Raw genomic sequence first — 20231 nt, 5'->3', positions numbered from 1 at the left:
CGCCATTGGCCGAGCGGGCTGCCCGTCAGGCGGCGCGCCGGCCCCATTGGCCCTTCTCGTCCCGCCGGCAGCCCCCTCGCCGCACGCCCGTTGGCGGCAGCACCTGCCTTTCCTCAACAGCGCGCACGCCCATTGGCCGCTCAGGCGGTGGCGGCCGGGCTCCTCTGCCTTCCCCGCCCACCCGCAGGCTCCGCCCCCGCGCCCTGATTGGCCGCCGCTGCCGCCGCTCGCCCCGCGGCCCCCGCCCCTGCGGGCCTGGCGGGGGCAGCGCGCGCGGCCACGCGGCCGGGAGCGCCCCGAGCACGCGCCCGCGGCCAGGGCCCGGCGGGGAACCGGGAAGGGCCCCGGGGGGGCGGGGAACGCCTGTGCCCGGGGCCCGGCCCGCAGCCAGCCCGGGGACGGTGAGCCCCGGGATGGCCTCGGGGCTGCCTCCGGGCCCTTTCCCACGCCAGGCTTCCCCCCGGGCTCACAGCTCCCGTTTGGGGAAAAAAACAGGAAAACGGGAGCAAGCTGCGGCTGTTAATGAGGAGGGCCCAATACTGGCCCTAGAGCCGGTACAAAGCCCGCTCAGTGCGCGGCTACGCGCAGTTAAACCACGATAACCAACCTGAGAAACGGCCCGCCGCAGCACCGCTCCACGGCTGGCGGCCGAGGTGCCTCAGATGGTCCTGAGCCCGGGTCCTGAGCCCAGGGCCGGGCGCTCGCTGGCCCCCACAGCCCGGTTTGGGGCCTGGCTGGCGGCTGCCCTCACCTCCGCGCTGCAGGCGGGCAGGGCGATGCCTCACGGGCTCCATCTGCTCGTGTTCGTGCAGCTCCCCGAGGAACTCCTCTGGTTACACCTCTCTGGGCAGTTAGTCAACATAAGTGTCTCCTAATTGAGCTATTTAAGAGCCAGGCTGTAGCCCTGGGTCAGAGGTCTCTTCAAAGTCTTGCCTTTAATTAGCCTTCTCCTAAGCATCCAGTCCTTCCTTGCAGTGACGCTTCCCTGCAGTGCAGGGGTGTGGAGGCGTGGGGCTGGCCCCGGGATCACCTTCCCCTGAGCCCTTCTCCCCACCGGGGCAGCGGGGAAAGCATCAGTGCTGGGTTCCTTCTTGTGAGGGAGCCCTTTCTCCAGTGACCACCTTTCCTCCCCTCTTTGCCTCCATCTCCTACGGCTTCGCGTTACAGCGGCTCAGAGAAACCTCTGCTGGATTCTCTACAAGGTCCAAGGGAAACAGAACGTTCTTGCGCACCAAGTTGTTTTCCTCATGTACGCGAACTGTGGTTGTTGGCCACAGACTGACAGCCCTGCCCCTGGCCACGTGATTCCTTCCACGTTAGAGGAGGGAAAGGTCACCAGCAACCACCGAGAACACAGCCAAGGTCTCTGGGGGGCCCGTCGCTGCACCATCTTTGCCACCAGCATGCTAAGCGTCCCCTTGGGGCCAGCCCTTCAGCACCCTTACCAATTATCGCTGAGTCCCGGCCGGATGAGGGCTCGGATGGGGCCCTGCCAAGGCAGCGCTTAGTCACAGGGTGGGAAGAGATGGTGCCTCGCTGCTCATCCTGGATGGAGAAGCTTCCAGGTGGGCTGTGTTGCCAAGCGGCAGGTACTTCCCAGCTCAGCCCCGTGCCCCTCACCTCCCCAGGCTCTAGCAAAGAGCCTACGCGGTCTGAAACACATCTGCTTGGGGTCTGACAGACTGCTCGGCTCTCTTGGAGGCTGACTGCTTCTGCTGATTCAGGCTGTCTGGTGCCCAGCCCTGCAAGGCAGGCAATCTATGGACAAAGAGGGAGAGAGAGCACGTGATGCCGTGACCAAAATAATTAGAGACCTGATGGAAATCCCTGACAAAACGCAGGGCTTGATTAATGGACAACCCAAAACAAGTTGTATAACTGTTGCCAACCAACAACAGTTGCCTGTGGGTTTACAGACATAGGTCTTGTCAAGCTAACTTGGTATCTTTTTCCGTAAGATCCCCAACTCAGCCACTGAAGGAAAGAGCTTAATCCAGTGCCACAGTCCTGTAGGGGGTCTGCATCCGTATCACAACCTTTATCAAGAAACTAGAGTGGCATCAAACCTGGATGGCTTTCAATAAACCGAGAAAATTGACATAAAATGTAAGGGCACATAGGGTCAGATCAAATAGAGGGTCAAAGCAATTTATCAGTTTTATCAGTAATTGGCAAGAAATCTTCAAATCTGTGATGATGCCAGTAAGGATTTATGGGTCACACACCTACAGAACGTGTGGGCCACGGATGGCTAGTGAGCAGGGCATGAGAGTCCTTTGAGGAGGGGCACCTGCAGGGTCTAAAGGCTAACGTGGCCCTCAGGTGTCCAGAGGCAGACAGAAGTACCACCTCCAGTAGGAACATCCACACTCGGAGGAAGATGCTGGAGCTCAGAGAGAGTAACGATCATCTGCTCTACAGCAGATTCCAGGATTTGCTTCACACATGACTGAAGGGTGACTTCATCCCAGGGAATTAAACCCAAAAATGTGGTAGTTGAGAGAACTTTCAGCCAGCAAGTAAGGAACAGCAAAGGTTGGAAAGCTGAAACTCAACACGTTCAGTGTCCAAGGGAGACGAATGTAACCAGGGATCTAATTCACCATTCAACTTTCAAGAGGTTACAATGGATTTACCACTGTCAGAAATTAATTTGGGGAACCTGTGTGGCCCCTGCTATGCAGGAAGAAAGACTGGCTGATCACAGTGATACAAATACATCAGGTTGAGAAAGTGCTCCTCAGCCTGGACCTAGAAATAGGTTCCCCAGTGAAAAAGCACGGTGAATTTGGGTACCCACAGCCAGACCATGAACCTCAGCACTGCAGTGGGCAGGCAGCGCTCCCCTGAGTCACCTGGAGCTAAGCTCATGCCTAACCCCACAGGGAAAGGACATCTGGACACATTTCCTGAGCAGGAACACCTGAATTTCTCTCTTTTTTTTTTTTTGGTCGCTTCTACCTCACAGCTGTTATTTGTGCCCAGTTTTCTCCTCCATAGGAGGAATTCTCAACCCTCATCTCCTATGAGAGAGCCCCATGCAGTTTCTGGGCCTGGAGAGGAAAGGTACGCTCTGTTTCTTCACCACCTGACATACTGCAGCTACAAGAAATGCTTTGGGCTGCGGAGAAGCGAGTGCGAGTGTCCTCAGCAGCTATGCAACTGCAGGAATAGGGACATGGAAGGCCTGACTGCCAGAGCCTGCCTTACAGATTTTAAACAGCTGTTACATAAAAGGACACCAAAGCTTGCCTGCAGGATCTCTCCTCCAATACATCAGCATTTGCTCTCCAGCACCAAGTAATGCCCAAGCTACCTGCACAGACCGTGCCTCCCTGAGACAGCCCCACACAGCACACCATAGGCAAAGATCATAAAACGTTCTTGCTGCCCAAGGAGCCACGGGGCGTATCAGGATGGGATGAAGCAATTGCACGTGACCGAACAGACTTTGTCCAACCTCTTTTATATTTAATCTGCTGCACGAGAAAACTCACCTTGAAGCCCAGCCCCCACGAGGGGTGCTTTCAAGTCCTCCAGCAGGTGAGTTTGCAAACCCTGACTGAGATTGGCAGTTTTTCCACAAACCTGCAGCCTTGACGGTGTTCTTTGCAACCATGCAGAACAAGGAGCCCTGATTTTTACTCCTCCAGCACAATCATTCTCTGCTTCCCAGCCCAAAGGCCTTCCGTAACATCCTTGTAACACCCAGGTAAATTCCTGTAACACCTGTGGCACAAAGCAGCCCGATGGCCTAGCACTGGGATGTGCCAGGGGAGGGTTTACAGCATAACTCACCTCGGAGCCCAGCAAATTCACACCGATAAAGCCTTTGTGCTGTACCAATCTCCTGTGCTTCAATAAAGCTGCACAGAAAAAGGTTCTAGAGATTCCCGAGATGCCAAGAACCTCTCTGCCAGGCAGCCTTATTTACCTGCCAAGGAAAAGAGCTGGTGTAGCACAGCTCTGCCATGTTCCTTTCACCCCTTCTTTCCAGCAGCAATGCCTCTCAATACCATGCACAGAAGGTGTTCCCTACTGGATCAGCAAGGGGCAACGCACACTGCAGACACAGTAGACAGTAAAAACCCAGTGACCCTTCTCACCCAAAGAATCCATTCCCAAGCATGTTAACTGATGTCCACTACGTGGGTATTTACCACAATCCTTTATTTACATTTCAGTGTGTTAAAAAAATATAGATGCCAATTATTAAATAACTTCAGGAGAATGTCAAGAGCGCGGGTCTGGCCTGTGAAGAGGACAAGGACAGTGGGGGAAGTGGCTGGAGCTGGAACTGCATGGAGCAAAGGCCTCCTAACCACCAGTGAAGGAGCACTGAAACAAAGGAGAACAAACAGGTCCAAATCATAGAACCACAGAATAGTTTGGGTTGAAAGGGACCTTAAAGACCATCTAGTTCCAACCCCCTGCCATGGGCAGGGAGGGCTGGGACACTTTCCACCAGACCAGGTTGCTCCAAGCCCCATCCAACCTGGCCTTGAACACTTCCAGGGATGGGGCATCCACAGTTTCTCCAGGCAGCCTGTTCCAGTGCCTCACCACCCTCGGAGAGAATTTCTTCCTTATAGCTAATCTAAATCTACCCTCTTGCAGTTTAAAGCCATTACTTCTTGTCCCATCGCTACGCTCCCCAGCAAAGAGTCCCCTTCCATGAGGAATGCTTGATGGCCATCTGTAATGTCCTACAACAGCAGCAGGACTGCACAGTGTCACTGGGTACCACGCAGTGGCACTGAAGCGAGCGCTACCTGCTGCATGCACCAGCTCATGCCAAACCTGCCTACAAGACCTAGGGAACCAGGGAGTCTTCCTGGGTCTCCATTCCAGTCTACTTAAAACTAACAGTGGCGTTTGTTTGGCGGGCTGATTTTAAAGGATCTTAACAAATAACTGATTTAGCTGTCTGAAGCTGGGGGAGACAAACCCCATTCTTGTCCAGAGGCAGCTGACAGGCAGCAGCGTGCGCAAAGGCAGCTCCCAAGACCTGGCTAGGAAGTAAGCAAGGTGGCACCAGCCGCACATCCAGAAATGAAGACCTTCCAGTCTCAAGCTGGATGTTGACCACAGATCATGTACAATGGCTCCAAAGAAAAATGATCAACGGGTCTGGGTCTAAGGATCCCATCCATGAGCACAGGTCTCTTCATCTGCAAGAAAGCCTACTTAATAAGGTTGTCCCTATCTTCAAAAGCCTATAAATGCCACCAGAAGTACCAGGAAAATGAAAGAATGATTACATTCCCTATTGTCACTTCATCACATAGGAGAAATAGCTGAAGCACTGCAGATCTGAAAGACTTAACCACAGTAGCAGGGATGCGTCTTCACGGGTAACTCCGGACATCTTTGGCAATTGTTTAACAAAAAGTCAAAAATTGTGCGGAGTTACTTTTGTCAGCGCCTGCCTGCTGAAATTTGAAAAATCAGCAACCAAAAGGCTAATGCAGCAGATTTTTGACAAGCTGCAGCCTGACACATTGAAATCTGGTCAGACTTGTTTAAATGCTCATGTGTTTACTTTTTTTTTTTTGTGTGTGTGTTTTTGTTGTTGGTGGTGGTTTTTTTAACAGTGAAGTGGGCAAACAAATGCAAACAGAATACTGTACTGAGCTCAGTCTTGTACCTATTGATTTAACCAAAATGAAGCCTGGTCCACAGTAAATGCTGGAAACATCTCCCTTTGTAATGACAGTGGTATCTTCCTGAATTAAGGTACAGCGATGCAACATGATAATTCCTTGGCCCTCCAGTGGTGACTGTCCTATGGCTGTAGTGAGCAAGTAGGCTCCAGTCCTCTCTTCCCCCAGCACTTCTTTTCTTGATCTTTGCTTGCATCAAACATGGACGCTCTACTTTCTGTGGCATTAGGAGAATTCACCAAACTGAAGGTCAAAGTGAACCCCCTAATCCCTGCAGATTGCCTGGGTAATACCAGCTGGATTCCTGTTGCAGGTCTCTTTTCATCCACTGGTTTCTAAAGCTGAGGCTCCAAGGCAGTCTAACCCCACCCAAAGCAGGGCTGCCATGACCCCATCTTCCCTCAGACTGCAGCCACAAGATCCTGTCCCTCTAATGCTGCCTTTGGTCTTTATGTAGCTTGAAGGGAAAGAGCTTCAGGGACTTGAGCTGGTAAAAATTCTGTTAGAGAATTCTATTAGAGTAAAAATTCTGTTAGAGATGTGTTTTCTGGTGGTTTCAGTGTCAGCGAGATGAGCCAACTTTATGCAGACTCAGATGAATGTGAAAACAAGCCAAGAGAAAAGTAAGAAGCATGGCAGCCCACGGTTCAATTGCAGTGGGTACCTCAGAAGACAGACTTACCACCTTTCTGTTCCGTTGCTTTACATTTCCCCACACTGGGAGATCACAACTGGCAGCTTGGGTTTGTTATTTGGACCTGTAGGCACATTCTGGGAACAAACAAACACAGAATGTTACACCTTATGAAAACAGCAAACCCAGTGAGTGACAGGTAGTTGAAGACTGGCTAAGAGGCATCTGTGCAACACCAGGAACATGGAAACTTAGACAGAGCTCTGAGCAACATATAAGCACCTTCACGCACCTTGGCAATGAACAATCCAGTGAACATTCTCTGTACACCACAGTTTGGCATACAGACCAGACCCTGATCCGTTGAATGGAAAGGAAGTAAGAGAGCAAAAACTGGGGAGCTCCTCGTGAGATACAACAGAGAAGATATCACTTGGGGCTGCTCTGGTTTATATATCTTTAAAGTTACCCATTAGAGCTGCAGCAAGCAAAGTAAATTGATATTTGTACAGAAGGGGAATCCAAACAACAGATAGTCACAAGGCATCCCCCATTCTGAACCACTTGTTCTCCTGGACTTGGCTGCTCTTTCATGAAGTTCTTAGTTAATTCCTTTAGTTTCCCACTCCCTGCAGTGATGTACATCCTACAGGCACAGACCACAACCCTTCTTTCCATCAGTGCTCACGAAGGTGCTTTTAGTGAAGACGGCTAGCAACAAAGGGCTAGCAACCGTATCATGCTGCGTAGTTCCTTGCATGGGACCTTTTCTCAATACCTAACAGCTGGCGGCTCTGTGTTTGTCCCACTTTTTGGATTCTCTGATGGCCCTTGCACACAGTTCCCCACCCAAAGCAGGAGCATACCATGAAGTCACTGCCAGGTGTATCGTATAACACACTGTTAAGTCCACTCAGCATCCTGCCATGATACCCAGTCGTGATGTATTCCATACAGGGTAACCACCACGTCTGAACATATTTATCTACAGCTCCTGAAAGCCCATCGGAAGATTTAACTTTTCTTATTACATATGCTGATCACAGATCAGCAGAACTGATGATTTAGCATCCACTGAACAATCCTAGGCAATGGCACAGAAGTGATCTGCTTTACTCTCTTGTCTGAGTTGCTGATGGAACAGCTTTTCAATTTAGCTTCCTGCACAAATGCAAAGCACTGCAAATAAAGCCACAAGAATAAAATCCCCGCTCAAAGACTAACCAGCAACCACGGGATCACAGCATTTCTAAAGTCAATCTAAATGACAGACTTTGTCACAACAGTTTCCTATTATCTTATTAATGATGACAACCAGTAACACCAGTTACCATCACTGGTATTCCCTGGTATCCGTTAAACAGACAGCAGGAGAGAACAGAATAACCCTTGTTGCTCTCCCACGTGACTTTCCAACACAGACATTCACAGAGAATAAAGGCAAATTCAACTTACTTCAATTTTTCTCATTACCAACAGCCCATCAACGATTTTACCTAGAATGAGAAAATGGATCCACTTCAATATGGCCTGTTTTCACCTTTGCTGCCCTCCCCAACATGTACATGATTTTTTTTTCCCTCTGAAAAGCACCACGCAGCGTATAGTAATTGGGCACTTCAGCGTTTGCTACTGATCTCTAAACCGATAAAAGAAACAATCCCTCTTAAAACATTTGCCACATTCAGAACACATTATGCGTGTTTTCCCCTCACACGGGCATGTGTAGAAAACTAGGTTTTGAGACTTACCTCCACCAGTTGTGGTAAAATACAGCATGAGCTGTACAACCATCAGCATGTATATCAACTCCAGCAACACACTATGTGTAACGATGCAAAAATGGCAGAGAATGATTTCAAGAGTTACTCAAGAATTAGAGGAAGTAGTAAACAGGACAAGAGCTTAACATCTGGCCTTGAAACCCTACAGCTCAAGAGGCAGTACATGGAAATGTAACTCTCCAAAACCACATCTGTTCTATAACCTCAGCTCAAAGCTCCACTTGGATGCCAGTTCCACTCTCTGACAGTGGAGAAGAAAGGTATCCCTTCACCCATCTCTCCCATCTGCACTGGCATGAGGACTTACGTAGTAACATAATACACTGATCAAAGAACTGATCTGGATTAAAGCTGTGAAAAAATGTTTCATTTCACTAGTGGTCCATCTCAGTATCTGGCTGCACAAATACCTCTGCTGCCACAAGTGATGGGGAAGGAACGAGCAGTCCACGGCTGTTCATTTCAGCAGCCATGCCACAGAGCGTGTCCGCGAGCCAGTACACTGGGCCTGCGTGACAGATACTCACCGAACACAACGTGTTTCCCATCCAACCAGTCACATTTGGAGCACGTAATGAAAAACTGACAGCCGTTAGTACTTGGACCGCTGTTTGCCTGGGGGTTGAGAATGTCAAAATACAAAATTAGGACTTCCTAAAGCTGAAGGCAGAGACATCTCATAAGAAAGAGCTGTTGCTTAAGAACTAGCCTAGTTTTTTATTTTTTTAATTTTTTTAAGTTTATTGCTATCCAAACCAAAGAAAACAAGACATTTATTTGCAGGAGAGTACCCTGTGCTTGGACACAGTGTACTACCAAGTCAGTCCTGCCAATGTGTGCAAGAGCCACGTCAACTTCTTTTTATGATAATTCTACAAAGGCACCTTCAGCACAAGACTGTGCTGAAACCTGGGCTCCAGAGCATGTTCCTGAAAAAAGGCTGAACTTTTTGGTGATGAGTACTTACTGGCTGCAGTATTATCCTGGGGAAAACTGAAAGCCAGAAACCGGGACAGAAAAAAAAAAGCTGATTTCTGCTATTTGGAAGTTTGCCTAAGAATTAAAAAGGTGTCTGTTCTGATGGTCAGGATCAGAAAGCTAATGATCATGCCAGCACAGGGTTCACAGGAATGATGTGATGCACTGAGCGATTCAGAGCTGAATGCAACACCCAGAGCATTTGGTCTCTCCTAAGAAAATATCTCTGCAACACTCAAGTCCATCTCAATTTTTCCAAAGCTCTTTTGCCAGTCAGGAGACACTAAGGCATGTTTTTGTGCTGACGAGTGAACTGTGCAAGTCCTGCACCTGCAGGACCACACAGGACACGGTCACACTGGATCTTTTCCTTAGTGCCAATCTAAGGCTAATCCCTTTGGCTCAGATGGACCTTGATTTGGCCCAGCAGAACAACTCCAGAGCCATGCTGCTTTAACACAAAGCTGGCAACACCAGCATGGCATCCCTTCTCACATACTGTGGTACACTGCTTGCTTAGCTGTGTCGCGACAGTTCTTTTTGGACCATATTTTGAACAGGGTGAATATCAAATCCAAATGGTAAATGTCCAAAGCAAGTAGTTTTAAGGAGAAGACAGCTAGAAGAGTGGGGGGAAAAACAGTTGTAGACAGGAACATTTGGTTCTGGCCCCACTTGCTTTCTATTCCCAAAAAACAGTGTATTGTTCCTACCAGACAACATGCAACGCTTGCAGTTTTCCTACAGTGTTGAACAGGAAGCATATGTTCTGAAAGATACCATGGTAACACTGCTATGGCTTTGAAACTCCCAAATCTCTCTGTTTCATCCTTGCTAAGGTCAGTGTTTAACAAAAGTATCAGGGAAGAAAAAAAACACCACTTCCCACTGTTCAAAAACGTCAATAATCAAGCTATTCTGAAAGCTGATCAAACAAAGCCTGCCCCTGAACTCCAACAGGTAAGAAAAAAGGATGCTGCAGGATCAGGACTTCGGTGTTACTCGACACATTAACCCATGAGTAACCTGACTGGTACTTACAAAGCTGGTCTTTCAGACCTTATATGCAATGGTGGAGATTTCCGCTGTCTGGCAAACATTTTATACATTTAGGAAAAGGAGAGAGAGAAAGTAACAAAAGCTTTTTAATCTCAATTTTATACTTACCATAGAAAGCAGACCAGGAGCAGAGTGTTTCAGCTTGAAGTTTTCGTCTGCAAAAGGACCCCTATATATACTGGCTACTCCAGTGCCATCTCCCTGCATCAGAGAGGGGATTAGTCAGCTACAGCATTTGTTCTGTAGCACGAATTTCAAATAACTAAGCAAAAGCAGCGTTAAACTCAGCCCAAAATGGATGCTGCGCTGCCGTTTCTATACAACAGTGATGAACACGTTCAGATGTTTCATTTCTGAAGAGAAACAGTGACTGGTTTCTAACTACACAGTACATCATTTGTCATCAATATGCTGGCAGAAACCCAAAGAGATGTAAGGATTAGGTCCAAGCCTCTCAGTGTGATAGAAGTTATAGATTGCTTGGTATGGAACTACCTGGTCTTAACAGGCACTCCAGAGAAAAGGGAGGGGAGGAAGTATTGGCTGGTAGGACAAGGAAAGCAGAAGTGGTTGTGTGGAAGAAATTGGCTGATGTCATGCTTATTTCACCTTACTTTCTGTGACTCTGCTGAAAACAGGGAAGTGCCCCGTCTGTTCAGTTTTTAGCAGCTACTGTCTGCAAAGTCACAAGCAAGGACAGTTTCTAAAGTACGGAGCTTCTAATTTTTGCTGTACTTTCTACCAAGCTGAGACATCTTGTACTTACTACAAGCGCTTGCTCTCAGTCCTCAACACGTTTATAAATCAAAGCAGCATGGCCTGCAACTGCTGCAGATTGCAAGCTTTGACTGCTCATGAGGTTATGACTTTGCACAAGCCTGACAGACGACTCATGTAAGAGATACAGCTTGTGGGATCACTGAAAGGCCACCCTGACTTCTGGTCCAGCCCTACAGAGAAATTCCTGTACAGTGCCACCAGAGACTCTTCAGTAAAGTGGCCTTAAAATGGTGCAGTGAGGAACCCTCCAGAGAAAGCTGTAAAAGCAAAGCAACCAGATACCTCTGGCATGGTCAGTTAAATTTACTATTCTGACCGTAATTTCCCTTTCTGCACTGATATTCTGTTTGCTTCAGCCCCATTTATTCTGGCTTGCTGCAGTCTGTCTCCCTTTATTGCCTTTCTACCTAACATATACTTTCTTTATTAGGCCAGACTTAATAGGAAAATAAGTGCTAATAATATAAGAGGCACAGCTCCACACCTTTTGATGTGCCTGCCTAGTCCTTGCTCCTTTTCCTGCAGCATCACAACTGGGGACTGCCTAAACACCTGGTGTGGCTAAGCTGCCCCTGTACAGTTAGTTCTCTCTGTGACTTTCACACAGCCAAGTTTTGCATTAAAAACAAAAAAAACAAACAAAAAAACCCCACAACTTTCTTTTACCACACCCTTCAGATCTCAAATAGTTCCAGAAATGAAGTAACTCTACTGGGTCCTAGGACAGTGAAGACTCAGTGGTCTTACAGCCTCGCCCAAATACCCTGCTTTTCCCCCATGGTAACACTGCAGGCACAAATACTCTCTGCTATTTTTAGATGATTCACTAGCAAAAAAGTTAGGTTTGATTTTAACTCTCTCTTGCATTAGACACTCTGTTCCTGTACTAGGGTCTTCTCTTCACAAAGACGTTGGAAATCCACAGGGTCTCTTCCTGGGCAGACAGGAGAAAGGAGGACAGCAGGATAAAAAAAAAAAAAAAAACACTCCGCAAGTTTAAAATGCCTCTAGCTATATTGCCATTCTATTTTACAGAAGAAATATTATGGGGAAGGAGAAGATATTTTCACCCAAGACTCCAGAGTTGTTTTCAAGTACATTACTATCTGTTACAGTAAGTTGGTAGCAATGCTGTGAGGAAGCCTCCAGTTACTACCGGATGCCTCAAAACAGAGCCAGAGACACCACGAATCAGCATGGACCCTGGAAAAGAGTTGCATATGCACCATGCAGGAAAAATACAAAAGCAGTATAGCAATACATACATTTACAAAGTCACCTCCTTGGATCATGAAATCCTTTATTACCCTAGAAAAGTAAAATGATACTTATTAGAAAAATGCCTCAAGCAGCTTAATATGCAATAAAAAGAAGTTATGTCTTACAACACAGAGGAAGTCATCAGTGTCTATGAATGTTACAGTCTATGACCAACAGTGAATATTAATTACTGGTTGGTATCAGGTAATTTGGGTCTGTATTGGAGGAATGGGAGGGGTGTGCAGGGGTGGTAGCTCCTGCTGAAGTGAGACTGGAAGCTGCCCCCCATGTCATATAAAGCCAGTTCCAGACGGCTCCAAAAGGGATTTGTCACTTGTCAAAGCCAACCCAACGAGCAATGTTGTTTGTGCTTCCATAATAACAGATTTAAGAAAATAAAAGACACTAACTGGCAGCTGTGAGAGAAGAGTCAGAAAACGTGAGAGAAGGAATCCTGCAGACACCAAGGTCAGTGCAAGAGGGCAGGAGGTGCCCCAGGCACGCAGCACAAGTTCCCCTGCGGCCTGTGGAGAGGCCCCTGGTGGAGCAGGCTGTCCCCCTGCAGCCCATGGGTCCCACATGGAGCAGATCTCCACGCTGCAGCCTGTGGAGGAGCCCCTGGTGGAGCAGGTGGATGTGGGGGGTGCTGCTGCCTGTGGGGGACCCACGCTGGAGCAGTTCTTGAAGAGCTGCTGCCTGTGAGAAGCCCCCGCAGGATCAGTTTGGGAAGGACGGCATAGTGTGGGAGGGACCCCACACTGGAGTCAGGGCAGAGAGTGACCGTGGAGGAGCAGCACAAAGTGCTCCACTGACCACAACCCCGATTCCCTGTTCCTTGCACTGCTTAGGAGGAAGGAGAACAGAGACTGAAGTTGAACCACGGAAGAAGGGTGGGGAGAAAGTGTTTTTAGTTTGCTTTTAGTTCTCACTATCGTACTTCGATCTTAATTGGCAAAAAAATAAATCTTCCCCAAGCCAAGTCTGTTTTGCCCATGACGTTAATTGTGAGCCACCTCACTGTCCTTATCTCAATTGGGAGCTGTTTTATTGCATTTTCTCCCCACCATCTTGCTGAGGAGGGGGAAAGCAGTTTGGTGGGCACCCAGCAGCCAGCCAATGTCAACCCACCACAGGGACCACTGCTGTTCAACAAGAGACAGAGATATGTAACAGATACAAGGAAATGATCTCTGAGCTGGAAGACCAGGAATGGAGAAACCCTCTGCAGTGACCCGCGGTACGCGTTTGACAGCGCCCCCAAATCCCCCAGAGGATAGACACAGCAGAGGCTACAGAGGAACAGTGTTAGCCATGACCACCTACAAATGCCTCCTAGACCAATAATGCCCTTGGGACAGGTCTAAAAGTCACACCTAACTCATACTTCTATTTAAATTTCTAAGCAAAAGCAGAAGTACCTGTGGAAAGTGCTTCCTTTATAACCTATAGGAACACCATCTTTCCTGCAAGGAAATAAAAAGGAAAATTGTTACAACTTACTGGGTATCCCAACACAAAACCCTCCCACGAGTTTAGAGTCCTGAAGGGTTGTCCTTTACATTACGAAATCCCTTGATATACAACCTGCCAACCCACCTCCGGCAGTGCCTGCTGGGTCCTAACGTGCACTGATGCTATCAGAGACCAAGGGAAACCCTGAATGGGCTCTGCACATTAAATGACATGGTTGCTTATGACATCCATCTCAAAATTTTAACAGGATATCATTGTAATTTGCAGCTCATACAGGTGGGATTTGCAGACAATGTATTTTTAGAGCAACTGGAGTATGACCAAAGTCATGCCCAAAGGGGAAAGTGCACCATCTCTGTGACCAGCCCAGCTAGTCACTTTCATCAGAGCAGATTTCTGTAAATCTTTGATTTTATAGCAGTATAGTAAAGAAAGCTTCCCAGTGGGCCTTCTTTCTAGTCACCCAGCCCTGTTTTTCTGAGTATGCTACTTAAAAGAATATAACCCACATACCTGAATTCACCTGTACAAAACTGCCTGGAAAAGAAAAAAATACAGAAGAGCAGAGCATGAACCACTTTTGAATCCTGAGGACACAAAGGGCTGCATTCACCAAACACACACTGAATGTTGTGCAGGATTTTTCTGATTACACTGGTGATATTCCCCAGTGAAACAGGAATCATCAGTAACTGCTCATCACTTCCATTTCTGAACAGAGCTTTGCAGAGATATCGAGGTTTAGGTATTTAACACTGAGGTTGTAAGAGACAGGGAATGTGGAGCATGGCAGCATGTTTCACAGGGGACAGGGCATATTCACTTCTCTGACACTGGGCAGTCCACGTGGTACATCCTGCAGTCAATGACAGAGAATGGGGTTGTAAGGAGGTTTTGCCATGACGTTAAGGCGCTCTCTTTTGTAAACACGGTGAGCGTATCAGCCGCTCCACAGAGGGAGCAGGGAGGGACCAGAGCCCTTCGCCTTCAAGCCAGACAGGCTCCGCTGGGGGTTAGGATGCTGCATGGTCACGGGCAGCTCTGTGGGGACAGACGGAGAAGCGAAGCGGGTGCAGGGGCTCTGGCAAGCCGTCGCTCCCACCACAACACCCCTGCACCGCGAAGCCTCTGGAGCCCGACTCCAGGCCGGCAGCCCCGTGCTGAGCCTGCAGGACCCCCCGGCGGCTCCTCACCTGAAGTTCTCCGCGGTTTTGGGCACGACGTCGGCGAACAGCTCGATCTTCATGCGGCCGACCTCCTGCAGAGAGAGAGCGCGAGAGCAGCCAGCTCAGCGCCCTGCTGCGGGCCTGAAGACCCCACCGAGCCCCACCGAGCGCCAACAAACCCCACCGAGCCCCACCGAGCGCCAACAAACCCCACCGAGCCCCGCGATGCCCCCACGGAGCCCCGCCGAGCCCCCTTCCCTGCCCCCAGGCCCGCCGCCCCCGCCGCCCGGCGCCACCTGCCCGCCGATGGTGACATCGAAGAAGACCACGGGGTTGTTGGGGTTGGCCGCCAGCACCGCCATGGCGCCCGGAAGCGGCACACGGGAGGCGGGGCCGCGCTCCCTCAGGCGGCCGGGCGGGACGGGGCGGGACGGGGCGGCCGGGCCAGGCCGGGCGGGGCGGCCACACGTCACAGCCGCGTCACGGGGCTGCACCGCAGCACCACGTCACATTGCCATAACGTCACAGCACACGTCACATCGCCGTAACGTCATCGCACACGGCACAGCATCGCGTAGCAGCCACTCGTTACAGTGCCACGGCACGGTCTGACGTCACCGCCGCCCCGCCATGGCCGCCCCGTCACGGCCCCAGCACGGAGGGGCTGGGGGCGCCCCGGCTCCGTCTCGTCCTGGCCCCAGCAGGGCCACCTGCAGCAGGGTGCCCAGGTGGCTGCAGAAGCTCTCCAAGGAGGAGACTCCACGGCCCCTCTGGGCAGCCCGTGCCAGGGCTGCGACACCCGCACAGCATGGGAGGGCTCCCCGGTGCTCGGCTGGGACTGCCCGGGCTCCAGTTTGTCCCATCGCCCCTTGTCCTGGCACCGGGCACTGCTGAACAGGGCCCGGCTCCATCCTCCGTGCACCCTTCAGGCCCACCAGGTCCCTCCCTGCCAAGCTGCCGTCCACTGGGACGCACTGGGATGCGTCCACTGGGATGCGTCCCAGCATGTCCCGGCGCTGGGGTTGTTCCCAGATGCAGGCCCTTGAGCTTCTTCTCCTGGTTGAACTTCAGGAGGTTCCTGCAGCCCATTTCTCCAGCCTGCCCAGGTCCCTCTGGATGGCAGCACCACCTCCTGGTGTATCCGCTGCTCCCCCCAGTTCTGTGTCATCTGCAAACTCTGCCCCACTGTCCAGATCGTTAATGAAGACGTTAAACAGGACTGGGCACGGTATAGAGCCATGGGGTAACCCTCTAGCTACTTTGCCTCCAACTAGACTTTTCACCACTTTGCCCTCCTCCTTACCTTTCTTTGAAGACAGGAGTGACATTTGCTTTCCTCCACGCTTTGGGCACTCCTCCCAGTTGCCACGATTGATCAAGGATTATCAAGGGTGGCCTCTCAGTGCCATCTGCTACAGCCCTCCAACTCGACTTTGCACCACTGATCACCACCCTCTGGACCCAGACAGTTTTTAACACACCTCACTGTCTGCCCATCCAGCCCATACGGCAGCAGCTTCCCTATGAGAATCCTATTGGAGACAGTATCTAACACCATCCTGAAGCCCAGGAAAGCAATACCCACTGCTCTCCCCTCATCCATCAGGCTGTTCTTTTCATTGTAGGAGCTTATCAAGTTGATCAAGCATGAATTCTCCTTGGTGAACACATACCGATTACTCCTGATGGTTTTCTGACTCTTCATGTTCCTAGAAATGGTTTTCAGGATATGCTGCTCCATCCGTTCTGCAGGGATCGAGGTGAGGCTGATCAGCCTTTAGTTCTCTCTCCTCCTTGCCATCCCATCAGGCCACATGGATTTTTCTATGTCCAATTTGCTGAAGTATTCCCTGACTTCGTCCTCTTCTGCCAAGGGCACATCCTCCTTGCTCCAGCTTTCTCCCCTGGTCTCTGGGAGCTAGGACTCCTGAAGGCCAGCCTTGCTGGAAAAGGCTGAGACAAAGCAGGTATTTGGTCTTCAGCCTTTTCCATCCTGTGTAACTCCATTTGTTCAGCAGTGGGCCCACATTTTCCCTAGTCTTCCTTTTATCACCAGTGTACTCATGGAAGCCCTTCTTGTCTTTGACATCCCTGGCCAGATTCAATTCCATCTGAGCTTTAGCTTTCCTGATTTCATCCCTGGATGCTCGGACAATGTTTTTGTGTTCCACCCAGGTTACTTGTCCTTGCCTCCACCCTCTGTAGGCTTCCTTTTTGTGTTTGAGTTTCACCAGGTGCTTCTTGTTCATCTGCTACAGGCCTCCTGGCAATTTTGGCTGACTTCTCTTTGTTGGGAGGCATCGCTCTAGACCTTGGAGTAAGTGATCCTTCCATATTAAGCAGCTTTCTTGTAACCAGCTCTGTTGGGCCCCTCTTACCTCCAGAACCCTATCCCTTGGGGCTCTTCCAAGCAGATCCTTGAAAACACCAAAATCTGCTCCCCTGAAGCCCAGAGCTGTGTGTTTGCTTTTCACCTTCCTCCCTGCCCACAGGATTCTGACCTCCACCATTTCATGGTCACCGCAGCCAAGACTGCCATTGATTATGACCTTGACTTTCAGATAATATTTTGATGAAACTCTCAGTGTCTACCACACCCTTCAGGCTGCATTCCTTCCTCTCCCAGAGACTCTGCGTGTGACTGGATATTGAGCTGACTTTATTCTCCAAACATGCTTATTTGGAAGAGTGCACCCACAAGTCACAGTCAAGGTGCAATGATTGGCAGTCCCACTCAGGCCCTGCAATAAGGTATGCATTTATATTTACTTTGCAATAAGGTATGCATTTATATTTACTTTTTTCACATATTTGACTCAACATCATAGCATTTTGCACCAAATATAGTAAAGATGGAAGGTTGAGCACAACAGTGTGGGAGATTGGTTTTATAACAATGTAGGATGAATACACTGTGACTCTAACAGATGGTGCTTTATTGCATGCACCCCATGACAAGTGGCTTGGTAAAGAGAATGAGCTAATGACTATCTCATAAGAGAGAGAGTTACTGTTGGATGCAAATTTATTTCAATATTTGCCTGTAGCACCAAGAAAATTGTGTATGCATTCCTGACATAGCCAAAAGCACTTTGCTACAGGGAGATGAAGAATGCAGGCATACAGCTAGCTCAAAAGGCAGATCCTTGTTTAAATTTCAACATTTCAGGAACAAAGTTTTTATTTGGAGAGAAGTGAAATGCAAATGCTACATTCATATTCCTAATACATTTTTCTGGATGTGTGACCCCTGAAATAGTAGAGTGTTAGTTTAAGTTTAAAAAGCTTGTCTTCTCACACACAACATGGCACAGAGGAACAGTGACAAGTGGGAGAACTAGAATAATATCCAGGCCCTCCTACTGTCAGGGCTGCCCAGGAGAGCCTCAGATGTGAAACCTGTCAGGATGAGTCAATGAGAGTTTCTCCCCCTGCTCCTTTCCCTCTCTTTCCCTTTCTCTCCCCAGCTCCTCCACTGCCCTCTCCTCTCTCTGGGTCTAGGGATATGGGGCGCATTATGGGATGCAAGGGAAGAGACTTTCAGGATCTCACTAAGCTTACTATTGGATGTTTAGGGGAGGAACCAAAGGTGGAGAAAAGTGGGGATCAATGGGGTTTGGGGAGGAATAAACCTGGGGAAAGAAAAAAAAAAAAAGATACGTAAACAGATTACTGGTCAGTATGTGCCGTGCCCTGATCAGCACGGTCTGCCTCGTCTTCTCATTAAATTCCATCTCTACTACTTTTCCTGTGTCAGGAGCCTTTTATTCTGTGTGCATGTGTGTGAATGGGGGTCTCCGTGCCAGCAGCTGGATTGGGACTGGGGGCCATGTGCCAGCAGCCAGTGTGTGATCAGTAGAGTTACCGAGCCAGCCTAGCTGACGAGCAGCTTCGGAGGCTTGGGAGCCAGGAGTCTACGTATACCTCTGGGGGTGAAGCTCCAGGAGGATTTGGCTGATGGAGGCCCCAGGGGTTTCCAGGCCTCCTGCTGGCTCTCGTCCCACTGCCAGCAGGTCAGTCCTGCTGTGAACCTGAAGGCTCACATCAGCAGCCCACAAGCTGCAGCAACATCAAGGTGTGTTACACGTGTGTTGCACGTGTGGTGTGTTGCAGCACCAGGCAGGTTGAAGGGCGCACAGAGGCTTTAGAATGAGCTCCTTTTTTTTTTGCAAGTGTTAGGAAGAGCTGAGAGGATGAAAGAACAAGCAATGGCTATAAGTAGTAAGCTCGTTTTGACAAACTTGCCTTTTATTTTTTATTTTTTTTGGCCTACCTATCTCTCGTGTAGCCACGGGAGGGCACCTTATCCCCTCATTTGCGGGACATTTGCTCCTAATTCCCTGGGAAGTGGTGAGGAGACTGTAAGCAGCTATTTCCTAGTAGAGAGCATAAAGGGAAATGCTCCTCCTCGACTGAAGATATATCAGAGAACAGAGCTTAACTCAAAGTTGGAAAGCAAATACTAATAAAAGCTGCTTGTTTTTACACTTTTGCATGCATTAAAAATGTGCTGGCAGGGCAATGGCTTGCCCCGTCTTTAGCAGCAAAAAATGCCCATGTCAGGTCTCATAACCAAGGGAAGTAATGAAATAAACATAGGAAGAAAATCTTGAGACGGCTGATCAGTATGGGAAGGCTGACAGTCCCAAGCGTAAGCACTGCTTTAACTTTTCTGCTTCTGTATCTCGGATGTTGATAGTTTAGCATGAAACACTGAGGCCAGGTATCTGCATGTAACATATTTCCAAGAGATTTACTCAATCATATATTGTGTGCTGACAGGCTTAAATTTTTATATTTAATTGTTATTATTACTATTTGTCTGTCCTTTCTCACATTTCAACCTAAACTCACATGATCAAAGCTCAGCGAGAGTACACAAGTTTCTGCTATTATTACCATAATGACCAGTTGCCATAGACTTCTGTGAAGGAATTTCTTTCCTTTTTATTTCTCCATTCCTCATCTCATCAATAGTCATTGCTCCACCAATGCAGCAGTTCCCAAGATACTGGTTTATGAAATCATAAACCCACAAAATCGCATAGACTAGAGAACAACACAAGTCTACTCCAAACTCACAATCAGAGCAGGTCCAGTTAAGAGCAGCTTGCTCAGAGCCTTGCCTGTTGAGTATTATCTCCAGGGGTGGAAATCCCTTCACCTGTCTGGGTCCCTCTTCTAGCATTTGACCACACTCGTGGAAAACAAACAAAGAAACAAACAAAAAAGCATATTTCTTCAATCACGTTGTAATTTTCATCTTGCAGCTTGTGCCTATTGCCTCTTATCCCAGCCCCTGCAATGCGTTGCCTCAAACCCTCGCTCTCAGCAAGCACAGTTTTTCCAGGAGCTCTGGAGGGACTTGGCAACCCCTGCACACAGCAGCCTACCCAGTCTTACCTCGGCACCAGCAGGGCTCAGCATCCCCCAC

At 49.2% G+C, this 20231-nt stretch overlaps 1 protein-coding gene across 2 annotated transcripts; it reads right to left on the bottom strand.

The window, feature by feature from the left end:
• Nucleotides 1–4153: 4153 nt before the first annotated feature.
• PPIH (peptidylprolyl isomerase H) lies at nucleotides 4154–15228 on the bottom strand. 2 transcript variants are annotated; one of them, XM_035567839.2, is made up of 10 exons: nucleotides 15094–15228; nucleotides 14825–14889; nucleotides 14145–14168; nucleotides 13577–13621; nucleotides 12164–12206; nucleotides 10227–10319; nucleotides 8609–8696; nucleotides 7753–7793; nucleotides 6346–6434; nucleotides 4154–4338 (listed from the first exon to the last, which is right to left on the bottom strand). In XM_035567839.2, exons 1-9 carry the CDS (start codon nucleotides 15157–15159, stop codon nucleotides 6366–6368), a joined length of 534 nt encoding a protein of 177 aa, XP_035423732.1. In that variant the 5' UTR covers nucleotides 15160–15228; the 3' UTR covers nucleotides 4154–4338; nucleotides 6346–6365. The 2 variants fall into 2 exon arrangements, with proteins under 2 accessions (XP_035423732.1, XP_050570817.1); XM_050714860.1 differs by having other exon boundaries at nucleotides 15098–15135.
• Nucleotides 15229–20231: the final 5003 nt, after the last annotated feature.

Source organism: Cygnus atratus, chromosome 21 (assembly GCF_013377495.2).
Source record: "Cygnus atratus isolate AKBS03 ecotype Queensland, Australia chromosome 21, CAtr_DNAZoo_HiC_assembly, whole genome shotgun sequence".
Classification (NCBI taxonomy): Eukaryota; Metazoa; Chordata; class Aves; order Anseriformes; family Anatidae; genus Cygnus; species Cygnus atratus.
Note: the sequence above shows the minus strand (reverse complement) of the source record. Positions and strands in the feature narration are given on the sequence as shown.